The sequence below is a fragment of the Ailuropoda melanoleuca genome, chromosome 19 (assembly GCF_002007445.2).
Source record: "Ailuropoda melanoleuca isolate Jingjing chromosome 19, ASM200744v2, whole genome shotgun sequence".
Taxonomy (NCBI): Eukaryota; Metazoa; Chordata; class Mammalia; order Carnivora; family Ursidae; genus Ailuropoda; species Ailuropoda melanoleuca.
Window position 1 is genome coordinate 30,695,316 of NC_048236.1, and position 16,763 is coordinate 30,712,078.

General features: G+C 38.8%; 1 protein-coding gene across 1 annotated transcript in view; it reads right to left on the reverse strand.

The window, feature by feature from the left end:
- Positions 1–10,331: 10,331 nt before the first annotated feature.
- The window catches only part of ELOVL4 (ELOVL fatty acid elongase 4), a 31,996-nt gene continuing 25,564 nt past the window's right edge, over positions 10,332–16,763 (reverse strand). The window contains exons 4-6 of the mRNA XM_002916296.4: positions 16,296–16,467; positions 14,818–14,945; positions 10,332–12,383 (exon numbers count right to left, since the gene is read on the reverse strand). Coding sequence (XP_002916342.1) covers positions 12,108–12,383; positions 14,818–14,945; positions 16,296–16,467 — 576 coding nt within the window. The 3' untranslated portion in view covers positions 10,332–12,107. The remainder of the gene's footprint in view (positions 12,384–14,817; positions 14,946–16,295; positions 16,468–16,763) is intronic.

Sequence of the window (16,763 nt, forward strand, 5' to 3'; positions counted from 1 at the left end):
TACTGGCCATGTGAGTACTTGGATCCAACAAAGTCTGGGTTACAGAAATATTCCTCTTTTCCTCCCTTTTGCAACAGCAATTAACCCAGCTGGTGCTGTGTTCCCTTCTTTGCCTGTTTGCTCAATGGTATAAGAATCCCTAAATTCCAGGTGGCAGTTTCAACTTCAAGTTCAGCGAAATAATAACTGTATCCCTCAGTAAAGACTTTCCTTCTATGGAAACTCAGCTCTCTAAACCAACACAGCACAAAGCTGCAAAGGTAAAAAAAAATTTTAATGGTGCATGTAGGTGTAATAGTGAAAAGATCCACTTTCAAATCTATCCCTTGGTTCCCAAACCCAAGTATTCTGGCTAAGGAGAAAATAGCACCATACATTTGTGACTGGTTCAGAGCATATATTGCATCGGGTAGGAAAGCACCCCAGCTTCTCCAACTATTGCCTTCATGCTACAGTCATAATAGTCTTCAACAGAACCCTTCACTGTTTTAAAGGTCACATGCGTCAGGGAAATAAAATATGAGTATATGGTATGTTGCAGATAATGGCCAGAAGCTCACAAACACAGCTCCTCCTAGAAACACATTTAGATTACATTTCTCAGTGTCCCTTGCTCTTAAGTGCTACATGAGTTCTTGCCAATAGAGTGTGAGTTGTATTTGATGACTGTCACCTCCAAACTAGTTTCAATTACAGGCCACTCCTTCCATAAAATCTTCTGAGCAATCTCTGTCTAATCCCATCTCTGTTACTGAATGCAGAGGGCCAGTTGAAGGAAGGAGACTCGGGATCCCTGAATGACTGCACAGAGCAGAGCCTTCCACCTCTACTGTCTGCTCTGATGATTTCTACCAGCTTGTGGAGTGCATGTGAAATAGAATTTTTTAAGTTATCAATGTATCTTATTTATTTATTATCCTTTCATTTGGGTTTGTTTGTTTCAGTAGTTGCCTATCCTGAATAATAAATGGAAATATAATTAAAATCCCATAGGTGTAAGCCCATTGCCCCCCAGTTCTCCTATTATATAATGATTTTCCAGATCAGAAGCAATGCTTTATGGCATACCATTGTGTTGAATAAAGCACTCAATAAGTCCACACTTGGATGGTGTTTCCTGGAAAATACAGTTGAGAGTAAGTGTTACTCTAGTAAGAATTAACTGATGCCCTCTCCATAATGGGAGCCAACAAGTGGATGGCTACGCCAATCATGGTTCCATAGCACAAAGTCTGTGCTGGTGTCTGCTGTTGGCAGGTTGGGCACTCAGCAGTAGTCCTAGCCACATCATCTTTCTGGGAAGTCCACATTGTTGGAGTGCCCATCTAACCTCCCTCCCTGTATATATTAGTTTCTGGTAGCTGCTGTAACAAGTTACCATACTACTGTTCGCTCAAACAACAGAAATTTATTTTCTCACAGTTCTAGAGGACAGAAGTCTGAAATCAGGTGTCAGCAGGGCCATATTTCTTCTGGAGGCTCTAGAGAAGCATCTGTTCCATGTCTCTTCCAGTTCCTAGTAGCTGCCAACATTCTTGACCTACATCACTCCAAACTCTGCCTCCATCTTCACATCACCCTCTCCATTTTGTATGCATCACATCTCTCTATTATAAGAACACTTACAATGCATGTGGGGCCCACCTAGGTAATCTAGGGTTATTGTCTCACCTCAAGATCCTCGACATAATCACATCTATAAAGACCTCCTTTTTTTCCCCCCCAAATAGGGTAACTGTTATAGGTTTTAGGGATAGGCCTTGATACCTTTGGGCCCACCATTCAGCCCATTACATTCCTTCTTGCTTATTTGGTTCATGAACCCATTGAGCAAACATGGGGTGGCTAGGAAAAATATCCATAGACTCGGTCTCTCTGTCCCTCGTTTGTGGAGAACCTCTTCTAGTGGGTGCCTTTGGTAAGCATTTACACGGGACACAAATAATGTCACACTCAGAGCTTCTCAGAACTTCTTATCACCAATCCTCAATTTTATCTCTTCTAAGTCCTTGAACATCTGGCCAAACCATTGTCAACCATCCAAAAGCCAATGTATATTTATAACTCGGGCAATTCTTCCTTCTGGAAAGGTGAGCAACCATATATACTGCTCAAAGTCCTATCATTGGGAGCATTTTCCTTCCACATATCTTTCAGGGCCATGCCTAGCTAAAGCTGTAATGCCACCACCGTCCATTTCCGGCGTTTGTACCTTATGTGGAATAGTTTGTAAACCAGGATCAATTATTTTCTTTTCCAGTTTCTCAATCAGGGTTCCAGCATAAATTAAAATTTATCCTACATGGTTTAAACAAAGAGCCCTCAATGAAGAATTACTTATAGAGGTATAGGCAAGGTTAAAGGATCAAACAAAGGATGGTAAGGTAGCCAGATGCCAGCAAGAGTGTGATGTTTTTATCATTCCTAGAACTGAAGAAACAAGAGAAGAAACAGTGATCCTGGAGCTCAATGAGAATTAAAACTATGGTAGGGGCTATGTTTGTAGAGGGAAATAGTCAGAGATACAACACTGAAGTAGGGAGAGAGCATAGAAGAGATGTCCTACCTACTCTATCCATCTGCCTGTTGATCTTCTATTGATTGCACCCAACTGGAAACCAGATGGCAAGGAAGACAAGGTGATGCCGTGTCCATATGGGTCACTGTCCTAGGACACAAAACAAGGGCAAAATGAATCAAAGGTGTGCAAACACAATCAGCCAACATTTCATAGCAACTTTCAAGAGGTCAAACATGTGGGTTTAGGGAGAAGTGACAAAGCATCAGGAGTGATGCAATGGTACTGAGGTACTGCTCATGCCATTTGCCCGTGCCTTCATAACCTTCCACTTGATGGTAGAGTGCTGCTGTGTGTGCCCTAGTTTATTACATGATGGATCAGAAACACCCAGCCCATGACATGCAGCTTAGCTTACATGATCATTTGATATTCTGTGGTCAGAAACACAAATTTCTACCATAGTCCAGAAGCAACCCAGGATCTGTTTCTTAAAAGAATAGTTACCTGGAGAATAGGTCATGGCTTTGCTCAAAACTGTAATTCTAAATCAAGACTTGCCAGAGACCCCTAGAAGATTGATTTCTGCCAGACACTTCAAGCACCATTTGATCTACTGGATCTTAAGACTCACATGCAGGATAACTTGCACTGCAGTCCGCAGTGGTAACAAAGCCTTCTCTTAGTCTGGCCCTATTCAGAACTGGCAGCCTCATGGGTTACTTGATAAGTGAGTCGCAGCAGTACCCTGAAATGTATATATGTTGTTTCAAAAGTCCAATGAGATTTACTAGTGTAAGAAATTCACCTCTTTAAGAGTGATGGGTGTAGCAATCATCTTTCACTGAGGAGAAAAAGTCTCAATCTGCTATAGATCACAGGACTACCAAAAACTTTATTGATGTCACGGCCCTTGAATTTATATTTTCCCCTCCCACCCTCTGGCATACATGTTCCTGACCAAGGAATCTATGGTACTTGCTACCTCCTACTCACCAGATTCAATCCGCATGATGGACCAAAGCAGTGTCTTACCCCATGATGAGACAAACAAGGTTCCTAGATTATTAAAGAATACTGAATAACTGATACTGTCTTCAGGCAAGATGATGAAGGAATACAGGTGAAAGAAACTTCTTCTGGAATCTCTTAATTGGAAAGGAGAAGAAAACATTTAACAGATTGATCACTGAATATCAGACGGCAAACTCAAGTTGATTTGCTTCAGTTAATTGAACTTGGAATTACGTGATTAAGTTAAAGATAATCCATTGTTATTCTCCAAGACTCCAATTTCTGTTCAAGTCAAACAGAAGAGTTAATGCGCATATGATAAATAATCATCTATTTCAGTCCTAGGAGCATCATAATAAATTAGCCAGCATCAGAGATACTCATGTACTAAGCCATTCTAATAACCACTCTGACTCTGCTGGCCATTGCACTGTAACCATATGCACTTTGTCTCTGGCATTTAAGTACTGCCATTTGGCCTCTAGTCATCTGTAATACCATCATTCCTATTGAAGTCAGGGAGCCCATTTTAGAGACAACATCCTCCCTCCCTCATCATCCTGAAGGGGATCAGAATATGTTGCCCTAAAATATACCGCTTTGACATAAAGATTATTTTGAGCTGAAGGCAATTGAGAAAAAGCAGACACAGGAAGAGCTCTTTGCCCTCCCTCTATCTGCCCAGCAGCAGGCCATAAATTTGTAAAGCTGTCTCCCTCTCCTGTATCAAGGAGAACAAGCCTTATCACTGGAAACAGTGATGGCACTGAGCTGAGTCTGCACGAACAAAGCTTATGAAATAACCCTTACCTACCATGAGCTCCCCCTCAGTTTCCTAGTCCTTTTCCACAATTTATCAGACTCCCTCTCCTTGTCTAGTCACTTCTCCACAATGGATTGCCTTTTGTTACAATGGTAATTGAGTCCATATGGCTAACCCCTTGAGTTTTTCTTTTCCATGAAGCCCCCATGCACATAAAATTAAAAATATTAGTATCAACAAAAGTTATAAAATTTTTCTCCTATTAATTTGCCTTTTGTCAGTTTGATTCACAAGTCTCAGTCACTAACCTAAGAAGGTGGGGGAAGAGTTTTCCTCCCAATAGTCGCCAGCCTACGGAAGACGGCCACCACAGAACTTTTCAAGCACCTATTACCAATGTACACTTGCCTATGTATTTCTTAAACACAGTGAGGGTCAAGTTGGCTGCACATGATAAATCGTCTCCAACATTCCTTACTCCCTAAGCTTTGCATTATTCCAATGAATTTCTAACATATATCTCACTTTAGTGTAGGCCATAAAGGATTTCAAGTTTCAGTTAAACAACTGCCAAGTCATTAAACCTACTTCTCACTGTTGAGCTATATCCTCAAATTAAGAATTTCTGGTAAAGACAGCTCTATTAACAATTTCAGTCCAATCTAAAGGTATGTTTTGTTTTTTTTTTTAGCATTTTCAAAAAGCTTTCATTTATTTATTTGAGAGAGAGAGAGCATGCCAGGGGAGGAGCAGAGAGAGAAGGACAAGCAGACTTCATGCTGAGCATGGAGCCAGGCACGGGGCTTGATCCCACAACCCTGAGATCATGACCTGAGCCAAAATCAAGAGTCTGATGCTTAACAGACTGAGCCATAAAGGCATGCTTCTTTCTTCTTTGCTTAGCACTCTTAGAATCTATTCCTACGCATTTCTGTGGTGAAAGCTAGCCAAATCCTATCATTCTAAGCCATCTCCTCCCAAGACAGATTTTCGTACTTGTCTCCCTGAGGCATGCTGTGTTCTAATTATCTTTACAGATCTGGTGGCACTGAAAGTAGAAGGCAGGCATAAGGAAGATCAGTATCCCTTTGGAAAGTAACTACCTTGGTTGAAGCCATTACAGGATCTCAAGCAATAAAGAACTGGGGTGATCAGACAAGGGAGGAGGGGCTGCTTTTCTTGGTCAGGGATATTTTAATGCGATTTAGAGATTCAGGTTCCCAGATTCATCTCAATCTACCTAGGTGTCCGCATTCCAATTCTTCAGCTCCCCCCACCCCCGCCACCTTTCCCAATTAGTGCCACAACTTTCACATAGTTATTGAGGCTGTGATCTTAAGTCATAATTCTGCAACTCACTTTGGATCATCACCCTTTGGATCTCATCTTAAGATGTTTCAGATCTGTACCTACAAGTATAACAGGGCCTTGTAGAGCAGCCAAGAATTTAAGACCCAAGCTAATTTTTTTTCCTGTAAGCTCTGCAGGGCAATCAGAAGCAACTATCTCACTCAAATCTCTATATTCCTCATTTCCATCACAATATTACAATGCAGCAGTCACTTGTTTGGCCAAAGGCTTTGCTTGCAATAATGATTTTTTTTTTTTTAGATTTTATTTCCAGAGAGAGAGAGAGCACAAGCAGGGGGGGAGCAGAAGGCAGAGGGAGAAGCAGTCTCCCCATAGAGCAGGGAGCCCGATGTGGGACCCAATCCCAGGATGCTGGGATCATGACCTGAGCCGAAAGCAGACACTTAACTGACTGAGCCACGCGGGCGCCCCTGTAATAATGATTTCATTCTATAAGGCCATAGGTGAAAATTCAACTATTTGCTACATGGAAAACAGTATCCCACTTCCCAGTGGTCATTAATTTATCACTGCCTGTAAACTCAACTAGGTCAGTAACCAATTTCATATTAACTTTGGCAGTCTATTTCCTGATCAAATTTTGGCACTGGCTACTTAATTAGATAAGGTTCACTGCATGACAGATACCACTCAGGTATTTCAAGCAGAGAGTGCTTTAATTCAAAGGATTAGATTATTGGTAACTTGGAGGAATGACTCAGAAGGCCACCCCTAGTCTTTGACTTTTGAATTAGTATGACCACATCTGCCATGATCGCTGTCACCATTACCACCGCCTGCATTTTACAAAAGTGGTGTCAAGATAGTGGATCACGGGGGTGCCTGGGTATCGCAGTCGTTAAGCTGGGAGCCTGCTTCTTCCTCTCCCACTCCCCTGCTGTGTTCCCTCTCTCTCTGGCTGTCTCTCTGTCACATAAATAAATAAAATCTTTAAAAAAAAAAAAAAAGGATAGTGGATCACGTAACTCAGCTGCTACCAACACTTATGTCCTGTAAGAGGCCCATTTATATAATTGCTTTACCCCAGGAGGATGGCATCCACCTCCCTTGCGCCTCCCAAAAATCTCACCAGTGCCTCATATTGACAAAAGCTAAATTTGTGAGGGAATCTGAGAAATGTAATTTTTAGTTCTTTAGACTCTGAACACTGGGGGAAGGAAGAAGGGAGACACATTGAGGGGATAGAGGTGGATTCATAGAACCAGTAAACATCTAGCACACTAATCTAAAGACGTGCTGGCTTTCTGAAATAGTTAACGTTTAGGGTAGACGTTAGTATGTAAACTCCAAATCTCAACTCTTAATTATAAATTAGAAATGTGTTTCCCAAATTCATCTGTCTGTTCTTTCTGCCTCACAGGCTCCCATACTCCTTTTCTTTCTGGAAAAAAGACCAGACCCCGACAGTAATAACTCAGCGTAAGGAATATGCTTGAATGTTGGCGAATGAATACAGCTTTTAAGAGCAGCTATCTGTTCTTTTGTGACCATGTAACATTTTAATTAAATTTGCACTATGAGGACTGAACTAAAAAAAATATTTAAAATCCAACTGTACGTGTATTTGATTCCCAGATTTACCAACGAAGTTAGAACACAAGCCACTTTCAAAGGTGAGGTGTGAGTGTCACTAACATAATGCTACCGCCTGAGCAAGAGACACATAACCTACCACCCTCTCATTACCAAATAGCTAGGTAATCAGTATTCCTGAAAGACTGGTTCTTAGGATAGCTTCCGCACAGGGAGGAGAAACTCAGCTTAAATATGATGCATCAGGAATGACAAGGAAGGAATTTCAACTGGGTGATTTCCTTCTTCCCGAAGGCAGATTCAAAGACAAATTTTAAAACTGAGGAAAAGAGCAACCTAACTAGCTTCTCTCAAATTGCAGAAAAGGGATCCAGGGATTCCTGGAGACTGACAGAGTATATGGACTATGCATGTGGACTGATAAATTCTCTTTACCACTCACGGTCTTGAATTTAAATTGGGAAATACCCAATAATTTCCACACCCTATCTTTTTAGAAATGGCTGTATTATTTAAATTTTCCAAGATTTTTTAGTTTTAGAATGCCTTTTAATTTGGAATATTCTCTGTGTAGATGTTCAATTACAATGTGACCTTCTGATAGCTCCATGAGATTATTATAATTAGGTAGATAGATATCAAGTCATGTGTTTCAGCATGTATTTATTCTCAAAGGAGATACTTCTTCAAGGACACAATCCCCAGGAGAACCTCACCTATGAGAGTGAGAAAAAGGGAAAAAATTCTGTTGAATTTCTACTGAAGACCAGATGGATTTCCAGGGAATGAAAGTATGAAGGAAATCTGCCTTCATGTGATAAAATGAAAAAGACAAAGAGGAAAGGAGACCTAAGTTCTAGGTGTTTTTTTCTTAACAGGTAGAAAAAAGTTTAGGGACTCCTGGGTGGCTCAGTAGGTTAAGCGTCTGCCTTGGGCTCAGGTCATGGTTCCAGGGTCCTGGGATCCAGTCCCGCATCGGGCTCCCTGCTCAGCGGGGAGCCTACTTCTCCCTCCCTGCTTCTCCCTCTGCTGCTCCTCCTGCTTGCGCCAGTGCACTCTCTTTCTCTCTCTGGAAAATAGATAAATCTTTAAAAAAGAAAAAAGTTTGATTTCTCAAAGTATACAGCAAAACCTAGAGCTATAAGTTTAAAAGAACACCAAGGTGTTCAGATCATCCCTTACAAGCCTAAAATTCCTACTAATTAATCATCATCTAAAGACAGCTTTTGACCACCTTCTTTGTAACTCACATGCTCTTTTCATGATATATTCTAGAACTCAGTCTTCATCTGAGTGGTTCTATATGTCAATTATAATTCTTATACCTCTGAATCCCCTTCGGGAATGTAGAGTCATATTACATCCTCCTATTTTTAAAACTTAAAAAAAAATGTATGCCTTTCAATTCACAGCTGTGCCTTCCCTCCGTAATTTAGGAGGGAAATTAGGAAATTAGGGAGAGAATTAGGAAAACCAGCTTCTCATATGATTTTGTTGTGTTTTGAAACAATGAATTTGCTTAGATTTCTCTGCCTCTTCATAACTGTTTTTCTGGTTCAGAGGGTATCTGCCTAAAATACCTAAGATTAAGCATGGATTCTAAAATATACTATTAAGGACTTGCTTTCCAAGGTGACTTGTCAAAACTGTTTGCATGCTGAGGGGCAGGTGACTAGTAGCCGGAAGCAGATGTTGCGTCCCTGTGTGTGTAGCTCAGCACCTCAGCCCTGCAGCCCCCTCTATCATCCAGCAGGATCCCAAGTCTACCTCCCCACGTCCGTACTTAGCACTCCACTTGAGCTCCTACACAATCTGTGGCCATCTTTTTCTCGATAAGGACAGTATTAGGAATTCAGCTGGCTGAGCTTTAGGCTACAACAAGACATGAGCTGAGAGAGCAGGACAGCTCACCGTGACGTCACATTCTCACAAAGGTCCCAATCATCAGTACACATGTAATGCCTGGACTGTTGTATTATCAGATGGATAGGGCAGCAAAAATCACTTCCACCTCTAGGTTCTCTTTCTTACTTCTAGGATAACTGAGTCGCATATATGGAACAAATCTGTAAACTAAAATATTCCTAATAAACTACAAAACACTAGATTCTATGTTCTAAAATGTGAATATAAAAGTCCACATGAAAATATTTTTGAATACCTAGGAAACGTGTGGAGAGAAAAAGAGAATTACTAAATTAAAAACTCTAAACTGAAACCAGTCATCGGTCAGTGTCCATTAGCAAAACAAAGTCAAGAGTAGCACAGAAGAGGGGCGCCTGGGTGGCACAGCGGTTAAGCGTCTGCCTTCAGCTCCGGGCGTGATCCCGGCATTATGGGATCGAGCCCCACATCAGGCTCCTCCGCTATAAGCCTGCTTCTTCTTCTCCCACTCCCCCTGCTTGTGTTTTCTCTCGCTGGCTGTCTCTATCTCTGTCGAATAAATAAATAAAATCTTTAAAAAAAAAAAAGTAGCACAGAAGAGAAAAAAGAAGAGATACAGTCATTAGTGATTCTACTGGAAAATGTACTGTACATGCCCTAAGGTATTTCTAGCCATTGAAAATATTTAATAAATTCCCTGTTTTCTGTGTAAGAAAACATTTCCTTAGTTAGTGACAAAGTTTTACCAAAAAAAAAAAGATGCAGTCCTCCCCCACTGATTTTTAGTAATGAGGCATGCAACTCAGCGTGATGACTGAGAAATTATGAAAGCTACCAGAACAGACTGCATATCACAGCTTAAAGTCATCTTAGATAAAGAACCATAAAAACTGTAGTAAGAGCTGAATGATCTAATGTAAGAACATAAGAGCTCCTCCACTTTATTTTTGGAACCGAAAAAACCCACAGCATTAAAAAGTGTTAAAGCTTACATTTGAAATGACAAATGTAAGCACAGTTTAGAAGAAAATTATGTTTTATGTCTGGATCCAAAAGCTCCTCCAAAAGCAACTAATTTTTAAAGTAAAAATATGCCACCATTAAAAAAATAAGCTTTTCTTCAATAATCTTCTAGTTTCACTTCTTTTCTACAGTAGAAATTGGCAGAAAAGAATTTTAAATATTGACAACTGAATCAAATAAACATCTAGCAGATAACTTACATAATAAACTGATTAACAAAAAAAATCATTTTTCCCACAGCAGTTGTATATTTATTGTGCTGAAATCCGGTAGCAGGGAATGAATAGGTTTGGGGAACCAGTACAGAATGTTCACAAGGATTTACAAATCTCTAGTCATTACACACCGAGCAGCAAAGACAAATGTGTCGAATCCTTTCAGGTCAAACCGTTATAAGTGTTGTAAATATTCTGTATTTTTCATGCCTTCGGGGGAGAAAGTGTGTAATTTTAACGCACAATAAATATTTTATAGTTTACAAAATATTCTAAAATAGTTTGTCTGCACAAACAGCATACATCCTGCACATGCAGTTTTGACATGTTGAGATACTTAGATATATTCATGCTTTTTTTTTTTTCACATTTTCTCTTTCTGTAATGATCCCTGGTCAACATCCCTTAACAATTTAACCTATGCAATGAGACAATGTACAAGTTCTCTTTGCTAGTGTATTTCCAGTTGTTCACTTATATTACACAAAACACTTCATTTGTAAATAGTAAACTTCATTTTCTGGTTCTGCCTACTCTTACTTTTATTCATTTTGTGTTTTAACAATTAACACCTGGTAACAATCACACACTAAATTTAATGATCTTTAGCACCAAGGAGTCAAGAATATTGCACCAAAATGGGTTTACACTTCATATGTAGTTAATAAATAAGATCTTGCAACTTTGTCATAAGGAAAATACCACGCCAAAATTAAACACATTGAAAGAGAAGGATAGTTTCAAGAAAAGTTGGGTGTATGCTATTTGTAAAAAAAAAAAAAAAATACTAGTGGATTCGAAAGTTAATATTAAAATTTACATTAGAGGACTCCTTGATTTTTTAATTAAAATTTATTTAATTTTATATGTTCTTTCCAACAGAAGAGGTAGGTATATTTCCACATACGAAAAATCGGTAACAGCCACAAATCAAAACAAGGAAAGCCTGATAAAAATCAACATACTCTCTTCTAACAGCATGTAAATGTAACTCTCTTATGATGTTACTAATAAAGACATGAGTTGTTTCATGTTCCAATCAGACAATAATCTTAATTTTCATAATATATTTCTGATAGTAATAGGAGTATTGAAAGGCTGCCTTTTCATCACAAAAATTGTTTCCCACAGTGATTTGTGCCGCAAGTTATGGTGACCTTTGGGTTGCGAGACAGGATTTTACTGTAATTCTTTCTTATTTTCACCAACACCATCATCATCAAGCCTCTAAGAATCTACAGAGATCATCAGGTTTTTTAAATTTAATTACGACCAAAAGGGTATATTCAGACCAGAGGTGGAGAGATTCGACCATTCCAGTCAGCAAATGAATTCAAAGGAGCAAATTTTTAAGTATCTACAGTTCCAGCTTTGGGCCAGAAAATATAAGGTAACTGATTGTAATCAGTAGGTAATAGTAATTTAGCCAAAAAATTCATACTGTGTTTCTGTGATCATCAGACTGAAGAATGACTGTATATAAGATACATGAAAAATCTCATGCATTAGACAAACGGATGTGAAAAGAGGGAGAGCCTCCAAAGTCACATAATGATTGCTTTGGTCTGGACAACATCAAGGCTAATAAAAAAATGTTTAAAATAAAACTTCATAAATAAAACATCTGGGCATTGTATTTAACACTTTATCTAAAGGTTACTAAGACATAGAGCACATTTGCCTTTTTCTCCCCACCCCCAAACCCTCATTTGCTTCTGTTTTCCCTGAAATTTTATATGAAATGGGAGATTCCTCACTGTCAACAACAGTTAAGGCCCAGTTCAATTTACTCTCCTTTTGCTTTTCCATTTTTCTGCTTTTTTCCATTTTCTATCACTAGTTGCTTCTCTGATTTGCTCACACCATTTGCGGAAATACCATTCACGGCTGTTTTCCCAGTTTTTGCTTTCTTAGGCTCTTTGTATGTCCGAACATAGAAGTTAAGAAAGAGAAATATGAAGCTGATCGCGTAGGCAATGAGGGCCCAGTGCATCCATTTTGGGAAGGGACAATCCGTGTAAAGAGACAGTGCTGTGTGTCCAATGGTCACATGGAACTGAACCTGAAAAACAAAACAATGATGTAGGACTAAGCAACACCAGAATCTTCTATCTCGCTAAGATAGGCCTGAATCCTGCCACACCATCCCAAGCTCAGTAGACTCCAGCTCCCTCTCATCCACGAGGATGCAGCTCAGATGTCACCCCCTCAGCAAAGGCTTCCTGCCTGCCAGGACAAAGGAACTCCATCCAGCTGGCCCTCTCAATCCCATTAATGAGGGCTTTTGTTTGGTGTGGGCTCTTTTCTTTATAACAAAACTATCTGGAATTCTTAATTTCTTGATTGTCCATCTTCCCACTAGTATATAACTTCAGAGGGTATGGCACTGTGTTGCTCCCTGAGGAGTCCTTGGCACGGGATTTGGATTGAATGAGTATTTGCTGGGTAATAGTGAATGATGTCATAAATGAGAGGGATTATCAATAGCCTAAGAGAATAGTACCATACACTCTTTTTGATATTTGTTTTCCTCCCACATTTAAGACTGACTTCTTTCCACAAAACTATCAGCAGAATGGTACATATACTTTTAAAAATGAACCTATCAAAAGAGTTCATTATTTATTTCTTACAAAATAGCACACAAGTAAAACTGTATTTGAATTAACACTATCCTTGGGGCACCTGGGAGGCTCAGTCAGTTAAGTATCCAACTCTTGATTTCAGCTCAGGTCATGATCTCATGGGTCATGAGATCGAACCCCATGTAGGGCTCCATGATCAGCACAGTGTCTGCTTGAGATTCTCTCCTTCTCCCCCTCTACCCTCCCACCCACCCCCCTGGCTCTGTGTGCTTGCTCTCTCCCTCTCTAAATGAATTAACACAATCCTTTACAAATTAAGATTCTTGGTGGAATTTGGTAGATATTTGAGAGTAAGTGCAAAAAGACTCACTTTCAACTTTAAAAGTTTGTAAAAGAAGAAAAGTCAAAATTAAGATGCTTTGTAATTCAGATAAAACAAATCAGTTGAAATTCCAATATATTAATAAACGAGTGGTTCTCAGTATAAGAATTATGAATTCCACAGGTTAACAAGGGTTAACTTTTTACAAGATTAACTTACATGTTTAACTGTTGTGAGAACTTCTGGCTTGGAAATATTCCACTTTTCATGAAACTAAGATCCTATTTGGAATGGGCAATTGTGTTTTCTCTTTTAAGCACAGCATTATCCATATTAATTATTATATTAAATATGATTAAAATAATTTATTCCACATAAACCCCAAATTTAGATCAGACTAAAAAACTTTAAATTCTCCATGGCAAATCCAGATTTTAAGAATTTTTGATTTCACAATGGTTCTTAGAACCTAAATCACCAAGAAGGTTATGTATATAGGTGTAATTAAGTATGGCATCACTCAAGGAGACTTAAGTGAGGACTCCAACAAAGTAGATATAAAGAGTTCAAATGACTTTTGTCATTTCTTCATTTTCTTGTGCCCATTTTCTAATTACTGAGAGAAATGAATTACACAAACTATATAAACAGCTTACACAAAAACTGGAGGAAGCTTCCTGTAGCATTTTAGTTACAAATGAATCTTTCCCACCCAGCATTCCCCAAAAGTTGTGTTTCCTGTTTGGCCAGCCAGCTGTTTAGCAACTTAAAGCAGAGATGAATAATATTTCCAAATGTGATTCCACTGATAAATTGTGCACATGCTATGATTACAGCAAATTATAATAAATTCCAAGGCTTGAAGAATAGCTACCAGGTTGGTTTGGGATTTCCAGTTTGATGACTGGGCTAGCACCTTGCTTGAATATTTCACTGAGGTAGGCAGATGCTACAAGAAGTCCCACTATGGGTATGTGCTGAAAATTGTCTGCTCTAAAGGCCAGCATTTGAAAATACCTAGCTCTGCTCTCTAAAGATTGTGTATTAGAGAATTAAGAGGAGTTCTCTTGTCTTTGTTCCCTTCCTTGACCCCACCCCTTCCTTGGTTGTGTGCCTTCTCTCCAACCTTTATATCCTAAATGTATGGGATCTGTTAACAAAGACTGAAAAATGTAATAGAAAACAAAATTCACGCAAGAACAGGATGAAGAAAGCTAATAATAACTTTTTAAGTTAAAAAAATCACCTGAGAGAGAACTTATATTATTTTCCAGTCATATATGAGTCTATACACTTTATGGTGTGCTTAGACCTTGACTCATCCATTTCACAGACACTTTTAAAGAACATTTGTCTTAGACAAGAGTTGTGTTTAGTCTTTTAAGAACATTAAAGAAATTAGCGGCAGTGATAACTAGGTCTATGAACAAGAAACTCAGAGCCAAGCAGACTCAACTCCCACTGCTGGAGCACAGAGAAAGTCAACTTGGTAACAGAAAATTGTTGAGGATAACTCAGCCCTTTAAAATTAGTAAATTCAAATATTTGCAGTGTTTTGCCAGAAGAAACTTTAGAAGCATTTAACTCACCAGCTGCAACATGGTCAAGTATCGTTTCCACCAAAGATACTTCTGGATCCATGGGCCAAATGCAGTTAACCCATAGTATGAGTACATAATCACATGGATGAAGGAATTCAGCTGTGCTCCAAAAAATGCTTCAGAAAAACAGAATTACAAGATACAGAAAACTTTAATAGGCTATAAACCATCTGGACATAAAATGAACAAATCCACATTATTTTCTAACATTTAATCTTGAGTACAGATTAGGAATAAAAATTATAAAGTAGTAGTGATGGAAAAGACTTCCCTTCAGATCATGTTAGGTATTTTTAAAGTTTAGACTCAGGCTTTTAGGATATAAATAAAAATGAGTGTTCTTCAAATGCAAAGAACTTTCACAGTGGCAAGTTTCTAAATGGAGTACCTCAGTGACTTAAGTATGCCATAATATAGAACTATTGCCTATATTATTTTTCATGCTATTATGCTGGGGGAAAAAGTCATGGTACATATAATTGTTTAAATAGATTTTTAATGGGGCACCTGGCTGGCTCAGTTGGAAGAGCATGGGAATCTTGATCTTGGTGGGGATAGTAAATTCAAGCCCCATGCAGAGTATAGAGATTACCTTAAAAAAATAAGAATAAAATAAAAAGGACCTTTTAAAAAATAGATTTTTAAAGCCTCATTATTGCCTTTAGATGGCATATCAAGGACGAAATAGTACTTATTTCTTAGGTTTCTAACAGTCTTAAATGAAAATAGAAGGTGAACTGTACTACCATAATGACCCCGTAACCTGGGTCCCCAACAGAGAAATTGTTTCCAGCTCAGTGATGTAAATCGTCTTCAATTTACAGGCATCTGAAAAGCTGAAGACATATTTTGACCAAACTGCGAATTTAGATCCTCTTTAACAAGGCTATTTACAATTTCCTTTGAGTAAGAACCAATAGGTTCATTTAAGGCTTCCCTTTTAGAGCAAGAGTGGGCTCTGGGCTTGGACTGGAGATGGAGACTTCAAATTGAGAAGTTAAAGCTTGGTATCCTTTGTCTTTTTTTTTAAATTCATTTATTTAAGTAGGCTCCACGCCCAGTGTGGAACCCAATGTGGGGCTTGAACTCATGACCCTGAGATCAAGACCTGAGCTGAGATCAAGAGTTGGATGCTTAACTGACTGAGTTACCCAGGCGCACCTAGCTCAGTATCCTTTGAATCAGAACCACTATAACTGCTCCCCATCAAAATATTATTTGCTACATTTAAGATTAGTTTATGCTTATCTCTGAGGCAAATCTTTAGGTATTTAAGCAGCCACAGATAAAAAGCCAAAACTTTACTTTCCTCAAATTTCTTTTTTTCTTCATATTTCTTTATAATGAAATTAACAAAGAAATAACCATGAAAGCAAGTTAAAGACCAAATTTCCAGCTTCTCGTTACTTTTCCACCCAACACGTATACATGATTTAATATATGCAGATATGTCCCAAAATGCTCACCTTGTCCCCCTGCGACCCACTTAATTCCAATCCACCACAACGTAAACATTGTACAGTGATGGTATACATGAAGGAAAGAGACTTGGTTGTTTTTCTTCCTCAGGATAAAAAACACTGTGTCCAAATACTCAACCCCTTTAGATACAAAGTACCACCAAAGAGCAGCAGCTATCTGTAAAAAGAATGGAAAAAGCATGTTATAAACACCAGAGTGACATTATCCTATGGTTTTCTATTTATTGTTAAGTTAGTCCTAAACAATCTTTATTGCACAAAACGTACAAGGCACGGAATCATTTTTGCCTAAGTAGGTGTGAAACCTAGGCATCTATCCATGGGGGATAAACAGGAAAGAAAGAATCCAAGCCTACATTTACCCAGTGGCAACAATTTAGAGAAAAGTTTTAGTCTTTTACATAGCTAGATGTCATGAAGTACCAAACTGCTGAACATAGAGCTACAAACACC